The 23,148-nt window shown below is 43.4% G+C and overlaps 4 protein-coding genes across 5 annotated transcripts in view; 2 read left to right on the top strand and 2 right to left on the bottom strand.

Annotated features, from left to right (window-relative positions):
• igsf21a (immunoglobin superfamily, member 21a) overlaps window positions 1-7,882 on the top strand; it is a 169,439-nt gene extending 161,557 nt beyond the window's left edge. For both annotated transcript variants that reach the window (XM_076096994.1, XM_076096993.1), the window contains exons 8-10: window positions 87-279; window positions 3,104-3,142; window positions 7,806-7,882. In XM_076096994.1, the coding sequence (XP_075953109.1) occupies window positions 87-279; window positions 3,104-3,142; window positions 7,806-7,882 (309 nt within the window). The remainder of the gene's footprint in view (window positions 1-86; window positions 280-3,103; window positions 3,143-7,805) is intronic.
• Window positions 7,883-11,804: 3,922 nt separating this feature from the next.
• On the top strand, window positions 11,805-14,081 carry klhdc7a (kelch domain containing 7A). Its single transcript, XM_076096786.1, has one exon. It carries the CDS (start codon window positions 11,805-11,807, stop codon window positions 14,079-14,081), a length of 2,277 nt encoding a protein of 758 aa, XP_075952901.1.
• A 1,885-nt stretch (window positions 14,082-15,966) lies between these two features.
• Window positions 15,967-17,684, bottom strand: cfap107 (cilia and flagella associated protein 107). The gene is made up of 4 exons (XM_076096718.1): window positions 17,574-17,684; window positions 17,014-17,124; window positions 16,488-16,650; window positions 15,967-16,244 (listed from the first exon to the last, which is right to left on the bottom strand). Exons 1-4 carry the CDS (start codon window positions 17,682-17,684, stop codon window positions 15,967-15,969), a joined length of 663 nt encoding a protein of 220 aa, XP_075952833.1.
• A 541-nt stretch (window positions 17,685-18,225) lies between these two features.
• Window positions 18,226-21,417, bottom strand: aadacl4 (arylacetamide deacetylase-like 4). Its single transcript, XM_076096701.1, has 4 exons — window positions 21,241-21,417; window positions 20,594-20,819; window positions 19,106-19,169; window positions 18,226-19,009 (listed from the first exon to the last, which is right to left on the bottom strand). Exons 1-4 carry the CDS (start codon window positions 21,415-21,417, stop codon window positions 18,226-18,228), a joined length of 1,251 nt encoding a protein of 416 aa, XP_075952816.1.
• Between the last annotated feature and the right edge of the window lie 1,731 nt (window positions 21,418-23,148).

Raw genomic sequence — 23,148 nt, 5'->3', positions numbered from 1 at the left:
GACTTTCTCTGCACAACCCTTCCTTCTACTTTCCTTTCTCCTCCTTTGTCTCTCTCCATCCCATGTGGGTTGCTGGGTGTTGATAGAATGAGGTGTTCCCCGAGCCGCTCTTCACCTGGACGCGAGTGGGGGGCCGCCTGCTTGATGGCAGCGCCGAGCGAGATGGGAAGGAGCTGATTCTGGAGAGAGTGCCAGCCGAGCTCAACGGCTCCATGTATCGCTGCACGGCCCAGAATCCTCTGGGGTCCACGGACACGCACACTCGCCTCATAGTCTTTGGTATGTATGCTAAATTCAGAAACATGCACTGGCCCTGTCCCGGAGTGGCTACTACACTAGCAGTTCAACTGAAATCACATTTAAGTTTGATTAATTATGTAGAAGACGATGAATATGATTTTTTTTTTTTGTGACTCCACAACTTGGGTCCATAAGAATTATCTGGAACACTTACACAATCACACTTAAATGTCACAGAAAATTACATGATTCTACAAAATTCAGTTTAATGTATCTACAGTATCTTTGAAAAATACTTCAGAGATTTATGTAACCACTTTTATGTATGAATCATTAATGCAGCTAAGTGTGTGATTAATAAGAGATTGTATTCCTAATTGGCTCAACAACACGTTCTTTTGAAGGCTGCACTTAGTGAGGATAACTATTCTCTGGCAAGGGATTTAGTCACTATTATGTCGATGGCATGTCTTGTACTGCTTTCACTTAAACACTAACAGCCAACAGCGGCATCAAAGGCCCATGATGAAATCAAAGGACCTTTGTTGATGACAGTGTTAGAAAAGCACTTTGTTCAACGGACAAACCGAGATAACCTGTTGATTTGAAGCTGGAAATAGTTTTTTTATTGCTGATGTCGTCGGAGCTGCATTGCACACATGCTCTGTTATATATGTGTGTCTTGCTCCTCTGGATCTATTTACTCTGGACACTGGGATGTGACTTTCTGAGCCTCATCAGAAAGCTCTATCAATGTAGGGAGTCTTAATCAAATAACTTCTACTATAGCTAAATGGCTTTTTTTCGACAGAAATTGTGATGGCAATTTGATGTGTTTGTGTCATGTTTGAATAAGTCCCAGAGTCACTTGTCCATAAAGGTCCTATTGTCAATAACACATGAATTCAGTCTGATTTGAAAGACTTCACATTAATGGAAAGGTTAGAGCCCACAGTGTTACACATTCAGATATGATTAGTATAAATACTGCATCAGAGTTCTTTATTCTATCCAACGAAACATAATAGTGAAGAGAAAGTCGAGTGAAAAACAGGGAGGAGCGTCCCTTTGCACTCACAGTGATAATTAATTAAGGCTTCAACTACAAAATAAGTTATAAAATCCATCATTGATGCAGCCCGTAGAAGAACTGACATCACTTCCTTCTTGATGTCATTATTTTCCACCATCATCACTGATGCATACCAGATGCAAAATATCAGGCAAGCATTGCAGCTCTATCCAGAAGGGCTCTGTCATATTGGAATAGAGCATTACCAAACATTTATCTAACAGAGACGTGTGTTTGAAGGCCCGGAAAACGATGCTATACATAGATAAGAACAGCAATATTACACATTCCATAGCTGGAAAGTGCTTTTGGCACACCATATGAAGCCAAGTCTTGTAAGAGAAACTGGAGAAATACTTTTTTTTTCAATATAAAGAAATGTGACTTGCATGCACTTCAGCCACGAAGTGCCCGATTAACATAAATCAGGTCGAAACCATTTTCGTACGTCATTGAGTCTGAAACGAATATTGTATCCATCTTCTTTTTTTCAAGTCTTCCGCATGAAACACTCCCATGAACAGGTTTTAAAGTATGTCACAAATGTACAAATTACTGGGCGGGCCTAATAACAACCCGCTTTAAGGGGAAAGTGCTACTTTAGGGAGGTGTTACCTTGGGAGGCGTTTTGCTAGGAAGAGCACTAATGTCTATTTAACACCCTGATGCACCCTCAGGTGTCATCGGCTACGTGCCTAGTATGGCCCATCTGTCTGCCTGCTCCTTGTAGATTGTTTCCACTCACGCTTAGGGGAAGTAAATGGTGATTAAGTGACCTTGGCACCGTCCCCCTGTGGCCTTGAGATGAGACACTTGTCTCTCTGCCGGGGGGCGAAGCGAAAGAAGTATTTGGGTGCTCCGCTCGCTTTGGCAAAGTGTTCAATATAAATCATCAGGAATAATAGAGTATAATGACGGCTTGGTATCGAGACTCCACTGACGACAAGCAGCAATCACGTCTTGATGTACGTCTTTAGCCACCCTCAGTGATAATACCCTCTGAGATTACTGTGAAGTGAGTCAGCACTGAGGAGCCGGGCGGTGACACACACCAACCAAACTGCACACACATGCAGAAACATGCAGATATGTATGCTTATGCAAACAGGGGCAAGCAAACACGAGCCTGGATACGCAGACTGCACACACTAATTTCCCTGTGCCTCTCAGAGGAGCTGCTGTGTTAATGTGGTTGCAGTGAGTTTCACACCGTGCTGTATATGTAGCTTCCGCCTGCTCATATGTGAAGTCAAAAAATAGCTCACAAAGTAGAATTTAGGCGTGTTGCTAATACTCTGCAAACCCTCCTGCTTCTTCCTTTGCAATTACTTCAGCCCTCCGAGGACTGAAAACACACTGTCAGAGTGTATTGTGCAGGGTAGACGTCGGCGCTGTTTATTAAAGGTGGAGTCAATTTCTCCAAAACCTCTTTCCCAGACTGTCTGGCCTCGGTTGTAGTTGCCTGGTCTCACTGCTACTAAAAGTGTCCCGGTTGGTCTGGTGCAGTGCTCTGTGCTCCCAGTTCCATTAACAGGCCCAGTGTTTCTCACTGGGGACGTTCCATTCAACACGTGCTTCAGAAGCTTTGGAGTTCAGCGTCATTAGAAAGCCACTATCTCTGTCAGTCATGACTTATTATTATTTTTTTTATCTTACTCTGTATTTCTCCGTCTCGTGCTCATTATCCTCTTATTAAATCCTCCCTTCATTCACTGAGCCACTCAGCCTCTCAGTAATGGCTACATCTTCTGGTCATCTCACCATTGATCTTTTTGTCTTTCTTTCCAACAGAAAATCCAAGCATGATGAAAAACACACAGAATCAGAACAGTAAGTATTTCACGACTATAGCTTTGAGTGTGTGTTTCGTGAGCCCCGTGATTCCCGCTGTACTGCTTGATTGTCATATTTTCAGAGATTGCTGTTTGGCGCTGATCAGAGAAGCAAATTCTCCCTGACACTGTGGGTTTCAACATTACAAGTATTGAAAGGTGGATGTTGATTCTGTCCTGAATGCATTTTCCCAGATAGACTGCGAGAGAGTGATTCCGTCAGGATTAATCTTCGGCGATGTTCAGCAGCAGCAAGCGACAAGCCTCTCCCAATGACTAACCGAGCCTGTCACTTTTGGTTGAGTGTCAGATTATTGGTGTTCCATATGTGCAGTAGTGGCTCATTTGCGGCTTCTGAGATTATCATATGTAAAGATGAGGGATTGTCAGGAGAAGCCGCAGGCCTGTGACAACAACCTTTCCATCTCTCCCTTTTTTCTGCCACTCCCTCTCTCTTTCTCTTTCAGTCCCTCTGCCTGTCTCTCCTCTCCTCCACTTTGACTTTTCATACTCACTTTCTGTCTCCCAATGCAAGCCTCTCTTTCCTTTTCATTCATTTCGGGTTGCTCTTTTTTCACCACCCTTATTTCCCTCTCCCTCATGTCTCTTTGCCTTCAATCATATTTATAATTCTTACTTTTCCTCTTCAGCCTAGTTTACAATCTCTGATTTAGATGCAGGCACACATGCCTTATGGTCAGTGCAGATTATGCTGTAATGTAAAAAAAAGACAAAATTCTGGCTAAACGGACACATTTGGAAGTAACCAAGACTGAAATGAGAGTGGCGACTCTACAGAAATAGCAATCAGAGTTTAGATGGTCTGAGAAAAACTAAATTAACCATAAGAGGAGGCTCTATAACAGCTCATGGATGAGTTTATATAAGCAAGCTTCATCGATAAATGGCTATAAAATAGAAGCATGTGTAGGTCAGTCCACCTACGTATGCATTTGTTAATTATTAATGAAAGAAACCTCAATGTTACTTTGTAAAATACATCAATGATGTGCACTAAATGCAGATTGTTACTTATGTGTCATGCAGCAATTAAACACCAGTATTGTAATAGTTTTTGAGCTGTTGTTGATGAACTGGAAAATGAATTTGAATGATATAGTTTCACAGTGCATAATCCCTTGTGCATGTATGCGACGCCCATGTTTGTCCCAGCATACAGTGAGAACAGCTTCCCAAGCAGATGGCATGCGAGCTGTCTTTAAGCCGAGCTGCCCCAGTCAGAGGAGATATGAACAGTCTCGTAGTCTGACATTGGCTTCACTCTTTTTATTGCTTTTCCTGCTTCCTACTCCAAAAAAAAACATCTTATCATGTGTCTCTCGTCCTCCCCACACTCTAGTTATCTGTCCCTCTCCCTTCTGCTTCTTGTTTTCCTCCTCTCTCTTTCCCCACCTTGCCTGCTAGTTGTATCGTTGAGATGCAAATCTGAATATGCAAATGCTATGGTAAGCGCGGGAGCAGGTGTGTCACAGCAAGGACAGAATCAGGTCAGCATGGACGCGCAGACATGCCTTGCATGCAAGTCAAATTGGTGTACAACATGGCCCCGAGAGGTCACCCCACACGTGCCTAGTCGCATAATGGCTGAATAGCCAACCTCTCGGCTGGTGCGAGTAGGAAGGGCCACGCATGTCAGTTAGTCAGGGCCGCAGCGGACGAGAAAACTATGCTTCCCATGAGGGGTTGTATTCATTCATCTTTGTCAGGATTCCACTCTCCCGGAGAACTTGTCATGGCGCACCGTATGGCAATGAACTGAATTCAAGACTTGAGTGAAATTGAGGACTAAAATGTGACATGTTTTCTGCCGCATAGTAATGTACCTGTCAGCCTAGGCTGGTGGAAGTATCAAAAGTGTGGGGTTGTGACGTTATTGTGGGCACAGTGCATCCTCTTGGCTGAGACACAGTCGTGCAATCACAAAATTGATTACAGCAAACAAAGTCTCAACTTATGGACTTTGCATACATTGACCCAAAAATAACAGTACAATACAAGCCAGGAGCGATAATCAAGTGATCACATCTGTCATTATTAATAGCGCCAAATCCTCTGATGAACAGAGGTCAGATCAGAGACAGGAACCAGACTGGTAGGAGTGCAAACAGATGTGTCATAGCTAACTTTTCACATGCAAAAGGAAAGTGTTGTGTTTTCAGCCGGCATTTTAGGTCCAGCTACTGAGGTAGAGACATCCTTTGTTAAAAAGAGCACATTGCCTCTGAAATGAGTCCCAGTTCAAATTCAGGTTGGCAGAAATGCACTGAGGTCTGAGCCAAAAACCTGAAGGTAAACAGATGGCTGGGCGACTTGCATCTATGATTGTATACTGGAAGGGGACCTCGGATGATGATCTTGTGGTTGGATGAGCCCATTACAGAATGAGATGAAGTACTTATTGAGAAGATCCAGTTGTTGTTTTTTTTGTTTCGTCAGACTGGAGTGGAATATGCTATGTATCACATGTCAGATTATGGAGTTCTATGGAGATTTACGTTTATTATGGAGTCAATAATAAACAACGCAATTTTTAACGCAGCCTGGTCACACTCTAAGGGGTGTCAAATACAGACGCTTAGGCAGTGTCCCTCCGCGTCTTGATAGGACCCTTTAGCGCCTGTATGAGACGTACATAGTATAAGAACAGGAAAGTCCGTAAAGCCTGGGAGGGAATAGTGGTGAATGGGTCAAACAAAGACAGGACTTTTACTCAGCAGACCGTGTGAAACGGAAAGTTGAGGGATTTTTTACTGATTGGGTTATGTCACATGACGTTACGCGTACTTATTTTAAGCCAAACCATGATGTTTTTTGTCATCCTAACTAAAGAGCTTTCTTACCTTAACCACATTTTTACAACGTTTACTATGCACAAAGCTTCTGCTTCAAGATACTACGCAAAAAGATCCTGGGGGCTTCTGCCCAAGCAGCAAAATATGAACAGTAGGGATGAGATCCTGTTGTTTTATGATCCAATTAATAATTCAATCAGTGTTTCTCAGGGAACAATATTTTACTTACAAGACTGAATTACAGGGTCTAACCACTACCAGATCCAAATTTGACTCTACTGAGTCAGGCCCACACTTACCTCGTCCCAATCTTGGCACAATCTGAACAAACGATTGGTTATATCATGTCACATGTCACAACTTTCCTCCCACAGAAGCTCCAGTTTCACAGTCCTCTATGTAAGTTGCCCACGAGGGAGCTACAGAAAACAATAGATGCATAAAGCTGCTGTCTCTGTTCTCATTCTATTATCTAGTCTGCCTGCTGTGGGCCTTAGAACAACAAGTCCAAAGCATAAAAAAATCTGTCCATTTTTATCTGAGGATTCTTCAAATATTGTGAAAGAAACAGCATCTTTGTGTTTGTCGAAGCTGCACCAAAGGTAACGTGGGGATATCTTTAGGTGTAGTGGTATCGACATTCTCCCGGATCCATATTCTTCATATATATTTACAATATATCTATATTTTTGTCATACTGATTGTCCATGATTGCATTATGTTAGTCTATTCTGTACACCCATCGTCTATTGCGTGTCTGTCCGTCCTGGAACAGGGATCTTTTTTTGGAGGCTTTTTTGTAATCTGTATTTAGAGTCTAAGGATAGAGGGTGACGCATGCTGTACATTTTCTAAAGTCCTTTGAGCTAATTTATGATATAGGGCATTGACGTGATTGTTTATTATTGTGTACTTCAAAGAACCCCATAGAGAAATAAAATTCCAATATGTACTGCATACAAAGAAAGGTTGTATCATTATCCTCTAAGAGCATCACCATCATCAAGTCACCACACCTCTCGTCCATGAAACAAGTGGGACTTCAAGTGACAGTGACAAGCTGAGATCTGTCCCAGTGAAAGCTACTGTAGATCGTTAGTATGAGGGGCACTCCGGGTTGTCATTTTATGTGATACATTTTTATAATTGCTTGTAGCATAGAGTTTTTCAGGGGCTTTAGAAATATCTTTAAAATTAATAAATATTTCCCACAACATGGCCATTTTAACAACTAGTTTTACCAGTACATTCAGGAGTAAGCATGGACTGTTTATAAGAAGTGGACCTATTGGTCGTGACGTCACCCGTTAGTTTGTGGACTGGGGTTTTGAAGCGTTCAACATTTTGGCCGTTGCCATCTTGGCTGTGAACAAAAGTGACCATATTTGTACTGCGGAGAATTGACACCGTGGTAGAGATGCCGTATACGGCTCTAGTAGCACCCTGTCCATCACAAAGTAGCCACGCCCTGAAGCATACTTTGCTTTATCATCTATTTGACTCTAAATGGGACCATAATATACAAAATGAACATCTTGCTGTATTGAAGACTTGAAACTAGCTATTGAGACCATCAACTCATGTTTACAATGTTTACTGAGGTAATAAGTGTAAAGTAGGGTCATTTTCTTATAGACTTCTATACAATCAGACTTATTTTTGCAACTGGAGGAGTCACCCCCTGCTGGCAATGAATCACAGTCATTGAATTTGAACAGGGTTACTACGAGTCATGAAAATTGGGAATAATATATTAAAACACTGTTTTGGAAATATGATTTGCTGATTGATGAAAAGAAGAATGGGGAAGTGTGTCTCTGTCTTATTGACTGTTTCTTTGATTTCTAGATGGAGCTTCACGCGTGGACATGCTCGGGCTAACGTGGATGGCACTTGTCCTCACAGTGACAGTGGAACTCACGTGAAACCTCTCATCCGAGACACTCTCACGCTGACACGTACACACACATACTCGCCCTTCTTACACAACATCCACACATGCACACAGAAACTGACACACACACACACACACACACACACACACTTTCCACAAACCCTGCAAGCCTTCTCCAGTCATCAACAGGCTCTCCATGCGTCAGTCGATCAGGAAACAGTGCCATCTCAGGATGGTGCTCCACTGGTTTTTTTTGGGTTTTTTTTGTAATGAAATAATAACCAAGATAATGATATCAAAAGAACAACGTGATGAACATGACAATAACCACCCCCTATATAGCCCTGCCCATTTACACCCTTTTTTGTTTCCTGTCCCACGTCTGCCTGTTGATCAATAAAATCTGATGAGTTGAAATGGAAAAAGAAAAAAAAAAGCATTTGGATTTTATTTTGTTGAGTCAAGATGTCATTGGTGTTGACTGAAATGTGAGAAGTGGAACTGGCTGGATATGCGCCACCATATCAACCACACCCATCTGTCACATGTCCTGGGATGCACCTGATTAGCAACAAGCTGATAAGCCACGGGGGAACAAACACAGATGCTCCAAGAGAACTTCTTTTTTTTTACTGATATACAAGTATTCCTTTTTTTTCTGATGGCGCGGAATGTACAAAAGGATTCAAATGCATTAAGAAACTAGAAAAAAAAAAAAAACTCCTTTTTGAGTGTATTTTGTGTACATCAGTGTAAATATTGAAAATAATTAAAGAGGTTATATGGGTGATGGTGAGGGATGGTTGCTGATATAGCTGGAGTTTACACTTCTCCACCTTTGTTTGTACTTCATTCAACACTGTTCTCAGAGATCATTCTTGGCTAAAAGGACAGAAACATTAAAAGCCTTTCTGTTTCTCATTTGGGCTTTTTATATCTAGCAGTTCTCCAACGACAGATTAAAAAAAAAGAAAAAAAAAATCAAACATATGTCTGCTGTTTTGGGGTTGTGGTGCATGTGACGTTTGAAGATTCTTTCTCCTTTTTGGTGTGCTGCAATTGACAGCACTGCAACTCATTGTCACTGGCCTGTAATCCAGTTATTCACTTGTGACATACTATCTTAAGTGACCTACATTGTGTACAATGCGTAACTCTTACCCGGACATCTACAGTACTAGTAGGATCATTCTAGCCGCCATTCCAGGGAGGTGCTCACTCGAGGCAGCGTGTGTAAACAGGGTTGTTGCATTTGTTTCATTTCACCTGTATTAAAATGGAGAGATGATAAAACTTACCAGCCTTGACTTTACTTATACCACTGTGTTTGACATGTTCAGTAGTAGATGTGCATCCTCCAGTCATCTCTGATTCCTGCTACAGGTAACATACAGTATCTAATGTTGCTCTTGGCTGCATATCTAGATTATTGCAGGGATTGTTTACAATCTCATTTGATAATAATCTCACCATATGACAGAAATTTTAAGGGCAGTCTGCCTAGAGACAGAGACTGTGTATACCTGTTCAATTACAGGCAAACTCCAAAGCTGACTTTGTTTCAGATATTTCTTATTGTACTGTCCCAACATGGCTTTTGAAGGAGATTCTGGCATTGCTGGGAACCCTTTCCAGTTTGTACTCTCTCTCACACAGTGAAGGGCGGCTTAGTGCGGAATAATCCTGCATTTTTTGGACCTCACAAGAATTGCATTTTGAGCTATTCTAAGGACACAACGTGTATTAAAGGATTAATCTTTAAACCAGGTGGGAGGTAAGAGGGGAGATTTCTAAAGCTTAGTCGAACAGAAAGCGTAGACCTTTCCGTTTGGGGTATCGCCTCACCTTGCCAAAGTACAATCCATATTCCTGCATTCTGGAGATGAGATAGCACAAACTTTATTAAGAGTCAGTCATATGCGCTTTGAATTCTATTTTTTTTCAGTGAGGGAAGCAAAAGGCGCAAATCCGTGTCCTACCTACAGTACAGCATCTTAACTCAGCTGTCATTTTAATTTTGATTCAAGAGGCACCTTTTTTCACTTGTTTTGGATTCAAGAGAGAAAAAGAGCTCCATCGCCATTTCTGAATGCATTAGAGAGTGTACAAATTGTCTTTATGTAATCATCATGCCAACAGAAAAAGGTCATCATAACTTTGTGTGTGTGTGTGTGTGTGTGTGTGTGTGTGTGTGTGTGTGTGTGTATGTGTGTGTATTACAAATGTCCGCAAGTTAATAGTAAGTATAAACATTTAATGTAACTGAAAATTCATATAATTTATTCAAAGCTGTCCTGGACCAGAAACATCTAACAAAAACCCAATAAATATGACCCTTTTAAATATATGCCCTTGCATATTCTTTAACTTCCTGTTCAAGCCATCATCGTGAAGCCTTTAATTATTCCCCTTGGTAGTAATGGTCCTTAATTATAGGGACATCAATGTAAAAACAAGAGCAAGCCTATGTGTGCACATAAAGAAATTGTTCTGCTTGCCCATCATAAGTCAATGCTGTTCAGGTTTATTTCTGAGAAGGTTGGATGAACCTTACGGATAAAGTCCATGACGAATTGATGACTCGTGAAATGGGATGGTCAGGAAATATGAACCTTTATTTTTTACTACATCACTAATCTCTATAGTTATACAGGGACAGAAAAACACGAAGTTTCTGTACTTGTTCAGTCAACTGTTGCACACCTATCATGGATGGCACAAGCAAGAAGAGGTGAAAGTTCCGCACAGCAATGCACATGACTGACTGTCATGTTTATTATTCTTTCACAGCAGTGTAAGTAGTTCACCTGAGCTGGGAGCAATGGCGAGGATAAGAAGCAGCCTCTTTGGCCCATCTGTGAATTATTCAGTACTCAACCATGCCTGCAGAATCCGGTTTCCTTTATGTCGTCTGCAGGCTTGGCTATCGGATGTCCAAACAATGCCCACGTCAGCTAGGACACCTGACACGCCCTCTGAGTGCTGTTAAAATAAACACTATTCTGCTGTTGACCGCAGACTCGCTCAAGTGTGTTATCAGCAGCAAATGACAGGCGACTGAGAGACACGGCTCCCATGTGACAGAGATGTATGTTTAGCATGTCAGTATAGCATGTGGAAATGAATGACACTGTCAGGTTTCTCTGTAGACACTATTTCCATCTGGCTCAGACGGTTATCTGTGTTATTAACAGTCCTATGTGTTTATAATACCAAGTGACTGCCATTTTGTTGTTCGACAGCAAGCTTCAGCTTATCTTAGGAGAGATTCATTCTAGCATCTGCGCTGGCACAGAAAAGGACCTTTGATCTGTGGCATGGCTGTGCAAACAGATGCATCCTGGTTATTAAGTATTTGATAAATGTCACCTATCATAACTCCACACCCCTTATTCAAACCATGTCTTCCTCCTGCAGATCACAGCCGTGTGTTACAGACAGTTAAGAAATGTGATCTGTCATAATGTTTTTACAGACATTTTCAGAAATTGATCTATTAAAGTATGACCTGAGCCACTCCTGTTTGCTTAAACACGGAGAAAACTGATGAGCTGACAACAACATAACTCAAACAAAGTTAGAATTAGCGTGTATTCAGAATAAGAGTTCTTCGATGCTGTTTTGGAAGAGTTTGGGGGAGTTAACAAACAGCATAACCAAATATTGATCTATGAGGTATTTACATACTCTGTGTATGGTTATTGGATCCGGCATCTAACTTTCCACAGGAGGTGCATCACCAATGCCCCGCCTCTGCAGAGCCAGGGATGCAAATAGTACCTCGACAGGTATCACTTTACACTTGATCCTTTGGCAAAGAGGCACAGTCATCAGATCACAGCAGCTCCTTTACAAAGAAAACCAGACAGCATGCCCTCGTCAACTGAGACGCATTGACAATAACATTCAATAGGATCAGTCAACCGATCGTCACCACCATGAGTGCTGCAGCTATGCCAATTGCGGAGCTTTTGGGAGTCCAACTAGACATGGAGCTGGTGTTGAAACTGAGTCTCTCTGTGGCTGCGGTGCTGCTGGTTTCATGGGCATACAGGTTCTACAGCTCCAGGGAAGCACCGGAAATTCAGCTCTGCGTCAAAGACAACAAAGAGCCAGAAAAAGCAACCTGCCAAAACTGCAAGAGGACACTACGATGTCGAAGCTCACCAAAACATGACACCGATGATGGGGGCAAGCGACCCGGACCCTCGGACACAGACTCAGCAACTGATGACCTGACATCTGACAACTCCAAGGAAACGGTAGCGGAAGCCTGTCCATGCCAAGCTGAAAAGAACGAGGATGCATTTAGTATGTCATATAGAACCCAGGATATCAGCATGAAAGGAGAGAAACTCACTTCTCAGGAGCAGGCACAGGTTGCCACCAGTAATATTTCATTTGGATCTACTTTGAACTTTCCTCATCCAACTGAGAGTGGGATGGCCAGTGCAACGGGGCGCCGCTCCCCTTGCTTTTTTCAGAAGCTGGAGGGCAGTGTGGGTGTGGGCAGGGAGTTAAGGCAGGACTTGGAGCACCAGGGGGCCTACTCCAGCTTCCTCTCCAAGGCAGAGATCAAAGTGGAGGATGCAAACGTTGTGCTTGAGGGAACGGGAGACCAGATTGTGCGTGGAAAGATATATGATTACTATGTTGAGTCTTCCTCTCACTCTATAACAGACTCGAACACCGTTCTGAGTCAGTATGAGAGGACCGCTGATTCACAGTCTGTGGAGATTGGAAGTCGTGGCAGCAGCCTCAAAGAATCCCTATCCTCTCTAAGCCCCATCATCATGCGTGATCTGGTTTTACCACAAAGCCCTGTTGAGGATCCCTCCTTGCTGGGAAGCCTCAAACCGAGGCACCCCGCAAGGCCTGTACTCCTACGCAAGGAGAGCTATCTGTCTGCAGCAGAGCAGTCTGAGCTTTCCATCCCCTCTCTAAATACAAGAGTCTCAACTCCAAAGACTCACTCTGTGGCCCCAACCAGCAATGAGTCAATCTCTCACTCAACAGACAGCGAAGGCTTTAATGTGGGAGAGGAGGAAGATGTAGAGACTATAGCAGCATTTTTACACCCTCCAGCAAAAACTCTCGACGGCACAGATTCGGAAAGCTTGAAGAATAAACTCGATCTGGGTAACTGTTTGGAGACGCTGTGTCTGGCCAAGAAACATGGCCAGACCTCTGTGCAGCAAGCAGCCCTGGGAGTCATGTCAGACAACTACCTCCAGGTGCTCAGGGACCCCAACCTTTATGGGCGGCTCATGGCTGGTGAGCGGGAGCAAATCCAGAAGCAGAGGATGAGAGGGAGAAGGTTTGTCATGGTGGCAGATATGGACCCTCAAGACTGGGTGAGGAACACAGGCGAGCAGACACCGGAGACAGGGCAGAGGAGGACGTCCAGTGCGGTGTACTGTTATGATGACTACAAAGACGCCTGGCATATACTCTGCCTGATCCCACAGGAGGTCATCTCTAAAGCCTGTGCCATGTGCACAATGGATAACTACTTGTTTGTGGCAGTGGGCTGCCAAGGCACAGAGAGAGAAATGACACCCTCAAAGCGAGTGTTTTGCTACAATCCTTTGACATCAATTTGGAAGGAGATCAGTCCTATGAATGAAGCCAGGCCCAGCTGCAAACTGGCAGCACTGGAGGGCTACATCTACGCCATCGGAGGGGAGTGCCTCTCCTCAGTAGAGCGCTACGACCCGCGATTGGACAGATGGACGTTTGTGGCTCCACTGCCTAATGATACATTTGCTGTGGCACATCACGTCACAGTGAGCAGGGGAGAGCTTTTTGTCTCTGGGGGAACTCTTAGATATATGCTGCTGCGCTACAGCCCCAAAACCAACAGCTGGAAGCCAAGTCTGTTGGTAGGCAGCAAAGACAGAACTGCAGATATGATAGCCGTGGGGAGATTTCTGTATCGGTTTGATGTCAACCCACTGCTGGGTGTCAGCGTGTACCGCTACCATACGGTGGCTCGAATGTGGTACGAGTGCGGCTCCAAAAGGCTTCAGCACTGCCCCACATTCCAGTGTGTCATGTTGGACGGCACGATCTATTGCATCAGCCGGCAGTTCACCATGATGTTCGAGGCTGATGAGATCTCCCCAGGTTTCAAAGATGAGAATATGAGTGTCCTCACTGCAGTGAAGGGCATACTTTTCCCTTTTGTCCTTTCACTCCCTGATAAGAAACCTCGACAGACCAGCGTGTGAAGGAGGATTCAGTTTTCCATTAATGATAAGATTAGGTGGTGATGGAGTATCCCCAACAAGAGCATGCTTTACGTGAAGTTTCTTGTTGACTGAGTGTGTTTTGCTGTATGCTCGACCCAGCCCCAAATGTTACTGCAAAACTGTAATCACTGTGTTGTCTTTTCTCTGTGGTGTTATTAAGATAACCTTTCCACAAAGCCGCAAAGCTTCTATTTGCTACTGTCTTGAATTGGGTGTGGTACAAAAAATGTGTGTTCCTTATGTCACGGCCCCTGGCAGTAGATGCAAAGTATCAGACTCCTAATGGTAGCCAAACTACTTTTTGCTTAGATTTACGGATGAGCTGCCATGTACATTGTTTGCTTCTTTGATTTGCCACTCCCTCCTGCCATTGAGTTAGTTTTATATCATCCCAGATGCTTAACCTCTTTAGATCATTTATAAATAAGACTTGGAGTAAATAAGCTCATTCAACTCTAACACATTACAGAGATTGGGCAATATCGTGGTAATCTATCACTGTGTAGGGCACACATATAACTTACACAGTGGCCTGGATACAATGCAATTATCTACAGTTGCTCTTTAAATATGACAAGATGTAAATGGGTTTGTCATACAATATAAATAGGCGGGCTTCTGAAAGCATTTGTCACTACTTTTGAAAATCTTCCGAGGCTGAGACTTGCTGTTAGTTTGGGGATTTTAGGTACTCTCCTTTGGAGGCCAGAAAGAAGTGTATTTGTTTTAATCTTGACTGAGCAAAGTCTTTGTTCATGTACCTACTGAATATATTTGTTTTGATATCTATTGTTTTATAAACATCAAAGAAATAAATGAGTGTCATTCATTGCATACTAATCAACACAGGTGTTAAACCAAATGTCTATTCCAGTATTTGTGTGACCTATAACCAATGCTATAAAAACATAACACAATAACACTTTTTGTTTTTGTGTTGGGCAATCACATTATATATAGAATGCTACAAGTAATAATTTCTAAGTTCATCACTCATCAAGTTTGTCATTGTAATACTGAGGACTTTAAAGACACTGACAGGTTCAAGAGAGTGACGTGCTGCTATAGCGCCATCATGTGGCTCACAGGGCAAACTCAACAGGGCTTTGGGTAAGACATGTTAAGCTCTCGACTTCCCACAGCACCGAGGCGATGCCTTGCATGTCACATCAGTGGAGTGACTAGCTAGCTAGCTAAACGGTGGGTGAGACAGAGGGCTTCAGCTGTACGGGAAGGCAGCAGGCAGGCGGGGGAAAAGGGAGGCAGACGCAGATGGTTGACCATCAAACATAAGCATCTTTGATTCTCCCTAATTAAACACTTTGATCTCCTGTAACAAAACACCAAATGGAACAGGAGATAAGACACTTCCCTTCAGATGTTGCCTGGGATGACTCATGGCCTCTGGTTTGCCTCAATACCCAGGTCAGTTCTGGCATCAACAATTGATTTATTTGTTTACAGGTAACAGCTCATTCGGAGTTCACATATCAAGTGTGTAGAGAGTGATAATTTGCATGTAATTATCCTCTGGAAGGGCGGACGTAATTTATAGCCCCTTCCTTTCTCTGTCTTGCAAACAAGCACACATATGTATCCATATATATATATATATATATATATAAACACTGCAACTCACCACACAATAAACAGTAAATTCACAGCAGTCCTCACAGCGACATTATGAGAATCATGTTTAATTTTTTTAATTCCTTTTGATTTCCCAAACAGTTTGGTCTGTTCATTTTTTTTTTCTCTCTCATGTCGCTGACTAATACAAAAGAGAAAACACACAGCAACACCAAAAAATGACAAAGAAATACCAAGCAGCATGTGAGGCGATTCATGAGCCACATTGTTGTCTCTAGGCCTGTTGTGATTGTGGAAGTTGACTCAAACAGTGATCTGGGATTTGTAGTAGCGAGCGCCGCCTCAGATCCAGGTCCTTGTTGGTGTGATTGGCTGCATGGAGGTGGCTGGAGAGCATCCGTGGAGCCCTGGCAAGGCGGCTCTGGCAGAAGGCGCTAAGTGGGTGCCTCTGGTATGCTGACCTGTACACTGTCAGTGATGGGAGGAGTGACTGCTGCTTTTCCAAATGCAAATGCTCTGTGTACTGCAGCGGGCCAGAGCTGGTTGGAAGGGCTATAAAGTCACACAGAAGAGAAAGTTAACGGTCATGTTACTGCAACCATTAATTACACTGGTGACTGATTTGGAACAATAAAAGGCATCTGGGGCCACCCACATTTAAATATTCATGAGCACAACTGCTGATGTGCTATGTCCATACAAAATGAAATACTCTGAAGTATGTTTACTCTGCACTGGTGCCGGGATGGTTTGATATGCAATTCGCCATGTATAATAACACCATATGATAATTACCGGAAATTGGCCGTTCAGACCTCTGAAGCTGCCTTGTCAAGCTGTCCGGACGCCAGGGTCGGGTGTTGGTCTGCTTACGCGGGTAGCTATCTTCATAGTGCGTGACCAAGTAATGAGAGGATGGTGGGCCATTGTGGGCAAATAGCAGCTTGGATGGAAGCCCCTGGAAGACAATGCACATTAGTCTCAACACAGCCTGCATATATTGGCCTTCACTGGATTAAGATATGAAGGGCATGACCTGCTCTTTAACCATAATCCTCAAGAGGTTTAACATGTGACAGCAGAAAATTACTCTAACTAGCCTTTTAAGTGCCCAGTAGGACCGATGATTTTACACATTTTTCATGACTGCTGAGTCCGACCAGAAACTTGCTTTCATAAAGAGTTTTATCACAAGCCTTTATCTTGGCTGTCAATATTATGCAGAAGTGGCCACAATCTAGAGAAGAAATCCGTGACTTGCAGGGTCGTGACAGGCATTCAATTGGTGTTAATGCCGTGAATGAGCAGTTAAAAGGTTGACCTCAGCTCTCAGCAGGGCAGATCTTCTCTCAGAGACGTCTGGCTTGAAGTCCCAGTGGAGCCGGTGGTCTACACGACTGGTGCTGTTGGCTGTGTGTGGCTCCCGAGTGAACTGCGTCGGACATAATAAACAGACATCGCAAACAGGAGTGTGGGGGGGGGGGGGGTGTATACAGGGACTTGAGCAATGAGCCCAGTGCAATGATCAGCAAAAGCTCACGCTTCACATGCGATCCACACTGTTGTACAGTGTTTCTAAAGTAATTTCTCCTCTCGGATCCTGAACCAGCAGCCCGTGGCCGAACCTCACGTCGATGCAATTAGTCTCCAGCTCTGGCCTCTCCCACCAGGAGGCTGTGCTGAGGTAGCTGAACTGAGGCTGCCTAATCACTTTGCTATAGATTCGACTACCAACCGAGGTGCTACAAAACCCCTGGCAGGCTGCCACTGGAAGAAAAGGCTTTAGATAATCTGTGTTCTCACATTCAATTGAAGATGTATGCTTGAATCAGAATATCTTATTTTGACACGAAATAGACAATAAGCAGACAAAAGGCCTACCTGAAGTCTTTCTTCCGCCCAGTTGCCTAAAAGCACTTTGTTTGAATACTTCTGCTCTATCCTCCAGCCGGGTTGGGCCCATTTATCCTTTGCCGTCCCTGTTTGGTACATGCTTTACCTGGTGTCAAACGCACCTTACCGGGGAACCATGAAGTCCTGTTAGAACATGGTTAGCTAAAACAGATAGCATGTAGGTGCTTTCACCTGGTCCCATAATGGCAAAGGCAGTAGAGGGGAAATAGAAGAGCTATGTTGCTATGGATACAGCAAACACTGCAAGGGAAGGGAAGCAGAGTATCCTAGAAGCAAATGGGAGATATCTTACATCTGTGTTAAAAGGAGATACAGTCCTTAAGACTGGGGCATGGAATTGACATTTTAGCAGTATACTCTGTATTGTTAAAATGGTGCCAGAAATTGTTTCCAGACTCTGTGACCGCAGGCTACTTTTCATTTTTGGAATGAAACAGGTTTTGTCTATTGATTTGTGTGTGTGTGTGTGTGTGTGTGTGTGTGTGTGTGTGTGTGTGTGTCCTATGTGTACTATATACTTTTAAAATTGAGGAGAAAACTCTGTCACTTTAGGCAAGTTTTATTTTAAATGTAAAACAAAATGTAAAGCAAAATAAAGTACATGGCATGATCATGATCTTCACAGAGTTCTCATGTAGTCAACGACACTATCCACAACCTGCACTGCAGAGGGAAAGGTGAGCCAGCCCTGGTTGAAAAAAACAATCATGCCGTGAAAACCATCCACCACATGTCGCCACTTGACATCCTTTCTCAAGTCCAGCAGTCGTTTCCTGTAAAGAATCCCATCGTCCCTCAGGACGTCATACTCGCAGGTGAGGATGAATGTGGGAGGTGTTTTCTGAATGAGTGCATCGTCCGCCAGTAAAGGTGAGACCTCATGTTCCAAACCAGCTTTGATAGCGTGATACACCTCCCCATCATAATCCGCGGTTCGGCACTCACTGTAACCCCGCACGAGGAACTCGGGGGGAAGGTTGGAAGGGGAGAGCAACTCCTTATAGCGTGGCTTAAGCTCAGTGGGGACATGGATTCCTTCCAACAAGTCCTGGCACAAAGACATGTCCCCACTGAGGTATTGCAGGAAGTAGAACGCCATACGGCCACGAAACAATATGGGCACAGCATGATTTTGCTGGTATGAGGGCAGGTTGAAATCCGCCATCTGCAGTGCTGGGTAGATGAGGACCTGAGCGCAGGGGAATGGCAGATGTCCGACCTCTGTCCTCGCCAGCCTTTGGCACAGCGCTGCTGCCAGGTTGGCCCCAGTGCTGTCCCCTCCGACTGCCACTCTGTCAGAGTCCACGCTAAACTCTGCCTCAGCCACAGACAGGAAGTGACACAGTGCTGTCTCACAGTCGTCCAGCTGGGCAGGGTACCTGTGCTCAGGGGCTAATCGGTACCTGAGAGGGAAGACGGAGGGACGATATGTCAAATTCTGGCTCTTTGGAAGTCAAAACTAGTTTGGGATATTTGTGTGCATTCAAAAGTGTAGGTACCCAACAGAAACCACAGTGGTGTCTGACTCCTTGGCGATGTGCCGACAGACTTCATCAACGGAATCTGTTCAGGATTAGCAGGGCATCACAGTTAGCACAACATTTGTCGGGGTCTCTTATATGAAGCGACCAAGCACTGCAGACACAACATGACAGCCTCTGTTTCTCTCTCCACCTACACTCATATCCTTTTGTGTATTCAGAAAGCACATTATGATGATACTGATGGAAATTACAACACTTTTGTAGTTAATTTAAAGGTGTTAAGATCAACTTTAGTTTAGAACATTTTAAAAATGTACTTACATTATCAACTGCATGTGAAGAGGTTTCAGTGTTGACGTTATGTCAACACGTCTATGTAATGTGGTGCAGAACAGATATAAGCATGCTAACCAGCTAGCCCTGGCCCGTCCTGTCTTGTAAAACCACTTGTTCCTCAAGAAGCAAAGGTGAGTCTCTGTAGGGTCCAGTCTGCCCTCAGTCCAGAGGACGAAGAAGTAGAGCTGCCACAAGGGCTGATCAATAATACACCCATCCAGGTTGCTGGAAAAGCCCTCCATGCGTTTTGATAGTTTGTTTATTGAATTGAATCCAAAGTGGCAGAAACTAGAAAGTGACTTGCACCAGAGAGCCATCGCGGCTGCTGACTGGGCGTCTGTCCACCTTGCGGCGGGGTGGTCTCCTGTACACTGGGACGATGAGACGAAGGTGCTGGTTGTTTTCTTGTTTCAGCCACTTTGGATGCAATCGAATGAACAAACTATCAAAAAGAACCTGGACCGTAGAGTCCCCGGTTAGTGGCAGAAACATACAGCTGGCTTACAGAACTAGAGGCGGACACCATATGTGAAGATTAAAAGATAGCAGTTTGGTTGAATTTTGCATATTTTTGCCTTCTGCCCTGACTGTACATTTAGATTGTATGGACCCAGTAGAGGTGAAACGCTTCCCCCTATGTCTTTGGAGCATGTGGCTAGGCATTACACATTGCACCATTTATGTATTTTTTTTGCAGTTACCTAATATTTATAAATATGGGGATCTTAAAAATGATGGTGAATTGTTAAAGATCAAACTGCCCAACGACATATTAAAAAAAGCCAGACTTCAGCACCACCAGGACATAATACACATGATAAAAAAAAAGACAAACCCCAGACGTTTGCGGAAGAGACTGCACACTCCACCCATCTTTCTTTCCCCTTTTTTTTCACAGAAATATAAACATAATTTTAAAGCTCAGTCCTTGAGCCAAATCTAAAATAAAGGGAAGACCTGTCCAGGCCAAAATTCATACAGAGGAGAGGAACTTGCTATTAAAGTCTTCTGATGCTATTTATGGTCATTTTATATCTCCGAGTCAAACTCCTCAACCATGTACAGTATGTGAATATATGAATCTCTCATTTATATGGTCAAATGATACTTATGTACTGTCAATTCTACTTTTACTTTAATAAATGATGTGAACTTTGTATAGCCTACCTATATTGCCCAACACCCATCCTCCTCCATGGAAATACACTAGACCTCTTCTCAAGCCGTCACACATAGTGGTGGGTTCATAGAGTCGCACTGGGACCTCAGAGAACATCAGGTCCTTCACTCGCAGGCCCGCTGGAACCGGATTCAAGCGAGTCAGGAAACAGGCCACAAACCACCGAATGAAGCTGACCTGATGACAAATACTCATGCGATGAAGGATCCGGCCCTTTGAGGGGAGAAACCACAGACAATGTTTCAAACAAAAACAAAAAAAAGTGTTTTTGATAGGTAAAGTCAAGGGGAAAGTTATTCTCTCTGTGAGACCATATTTACTATGACAACATCAAAGAAGTGGAGCACATGACCTTGCCTCTTTTTACACCTTCGTACGGCTTGATTTCTTATCTAAAAGTCCTCTGATCTACGCTTTATCAGTTGCTGGAGGACAAAGAAAGGACAGCCATCTTTGACAAGGGCCTGAAAGAGTTTCTTTCTTATTTTCTCTTGCACAAGCAGATGCATTATCCGTTACAGTACACTAAGGTACAAGCGAATTTAATAATCAAAAAAGGTTAATCGGAACACACGCGGAACATGAAGGGGACATAAAATAATAAGCACAAACACAGATGCTGCAAGATACTCACCACAATTGCTATGCCAACAAACAAGCCATGAACCATGTGCAGTTTCCCACTATTTGCAACCCCACGAGGAATGTCTGAATCCATCAGCTCAGAGTACACAAGTCCAATTACCAGAAGGAGGAAGGCTGCAGCGAGAGCAGCGAAGCCAATTATTAAAATTGCCGTGCCGATGTCCATGGTGTTGCTAGTCTGCTCCGCCGAAGGTAAGTCATTAGGAGTAAATGCTTTATCTACCTGCTTTCAGCCTCTTTCTGCCCCTCCCACATCTGCGTGCAGTGCATTTTGACCTTGGTTTCACTTGATGACGTTTGGCTGGCTGTTACCCAGGACAAAATAATGATACTCTTTATATTTTATGGCTGTGTAGTCAAAGTATGCATGTTTCCCAAAGAAACCGGGTTGTCTCAATATGTTTATGTTAATAGAGCACTTTTGTAATTGCTCATATTTCCATCGTACCCATTAAGTTGCCTTCCGATCCCAGGCAATACTTTCTCAGATATCTGAGGGTCGCTTTCTTTCTTCATTTCTTGCCCCTGGTGTTGAGGAAAGCTCAGCTGCTTACAGCTGCACCTGGCATTTTCATTGTCTGGTATCTAAGGCAAGAAAATGTTCGGAGATGCTCCCAGTGAGTGCTGACACCCTTATCTGAACTTTCCCAGCTGATCTGTAGATGGCAGTGATAGCATGAGTATAAATAATCAGTGCCTTCTGAATGACACACTATTTACATTTTATTTGCATTCTGCAAGCAGCCTAAACGCATTTGACACTCACTGTAATGTATATCTTCAGACTTTTATTCCTGTTTTTGCAAATCCTCTAACTTATATTCAATTTCAGTTGGGAATACTTTGGTAGGCCTATATGCTTCAAGTGCAAGTTGACTTTGGGTTTCACGATTTTGTAAATCTCAGAAAATGTCCAAAAGGAAGACAGCATCTGGAGTCGTGTTGTCTTGGAGTGTTTTTAGCAGCCCCCGAGAGCCTCTCTGCCTTCCCTAAGTAGCTGAGCCCAGCACAAAGCAACCATTGTGAGGCCGGTCTTAAAACCCATCCCAATTGCTAAAAAAGCCCTGCATTCAGCGATACCCAGTAAAAATCACAGTGCCAGGGCCAAAAATCACAGACTGGAATCTTGTCTGGGGCTCATGAATTCATATGATTAGTTTAGGAGGTATTCATGCAGTTTTCTGTCTGTCACCCCGCCAAGCTTCTGAGACTCGGCTGACCTATTTTTACCAAATTGCACTGTCACACACGGAAAGATGTAGTGCGCTTCAAAATAATACCAACCACAACAAATTGGGTTCAAACAACCGATGTGGCTTTGCACAAAGGAGACCGCTGCAAATGTAGGGAATGGAAAGTGGCATATGATAAATTCTCTTATTCATAATGTGAGTGCTTGATTCAGTGAATCACCTCGACTTCACGTTTACGTGTATTATGAGGCTATACAATGTGTTCGTCAGCATCAGAATTACAGTTGCTCCGATACCGGTACCAGTATGGGAAATTCCTCCAATACAGCCAAAAATGCTGGATTGGATATTCTACCGAGCGAGTGATATGGGCTGTTGTTGTTACTGTGTATCCGTCAAACTAGATAACAATTCATCATTCTTTGCATTTGTTCACGTTTCATAAAGGGTTTATCCTAAACCGGGTCATACAACAGTGATAGCAATGATATCACATACATAGGCTTAAATTATATATATTATAGAGTTTTTACCAAATTGTTATTAGTTCGGTACTCAGCATTGGCAGATGCACGATAGTTCGAGTATCAGAATCGCTATGGGGAAGGAATGAATGGAATTGGAACCTCTGATAAGAATATTAAGGCTGGAGAGAGCAGATATCAGTAACTGGCTCAACAGCAGATACTATAGGCCTATACTTG

This window comes from Anarhichas minor, unplaced genomic scaffold, assembly GCF_050575085.1.
Source record: "Anarhichas minor isolate MPS153535 unplaced genomic scaffold, ASM5057508v1 ptg000023l, whole genome shotgun sequence".
Lineage (NCBI taxonomy): Eukaryota > Metazoa > Chordata > Actinopteri > Perciformes > Anarhichadidae > Anarhichas > Anarhichas minor.
This window is presented reverse-complemented; position numbering and strand designations above follow the sequence as displayed.

What these genes read in the sequence shown, in the direction of transcription:
- cfap107 (XM_076096718.1), bottom strand. Translation starts at nt 17,684, where the DNA reads ATGTACCAAACAGGGACGGCAAAGGATAAATGGGCCCAACCCGGCTGG. An exon ending in CTGCCCTGCTGAGAGCTGAG is followed by an intron (nt 16,651 to 17,013) that starts GTCAACCTTTTA and finishes ATTGTCTTCCAG; the next exon opens with GGGCTTCCATCCAAGCTGCT. An exon ending in GTCTGAACGGCCAATTTCCG is followed by an intron (nt 16,245 to 16,487) that starts GTAATTATCATA and finishes GTGACTTTATAG; the next exon opens with CCCTTCCAACCAGCTCTGGC.
- klhdc7a (XM_076096786.1), top strand. Translation starts at nt 11,805, where the DNA reads ATGCCAATTGCGGAGCTTTTGGGAGTCCAACTAGACATGGAGCTGGTG.
- aadacl4 (XM_076096701.1), bottom strand. Translation starts at nt 21,417, where the DNA reads ATGGACATCGGCACGGCAATTTTAATAATTGGCTTCGCTGCTCTCGCT. An exon ending in ATGGGTGTTGGGCAATATAG is followed by an intron (nt 19,170 to 20,593) that starts GTAGGCTATACA and finishes AATCCTGAACAG; the next exon opens with ATTCCGTTGATGAAGTCTGT. An exon ending in ACCACTGTGGTTTCTGTTGG is followed by an intron (nt 19,010 to 19,105) that starts GTACCTACACTT and finishes CTTCCCTCTCAG; the next exon opens with GTACCGATTAGCCCCTGAGC.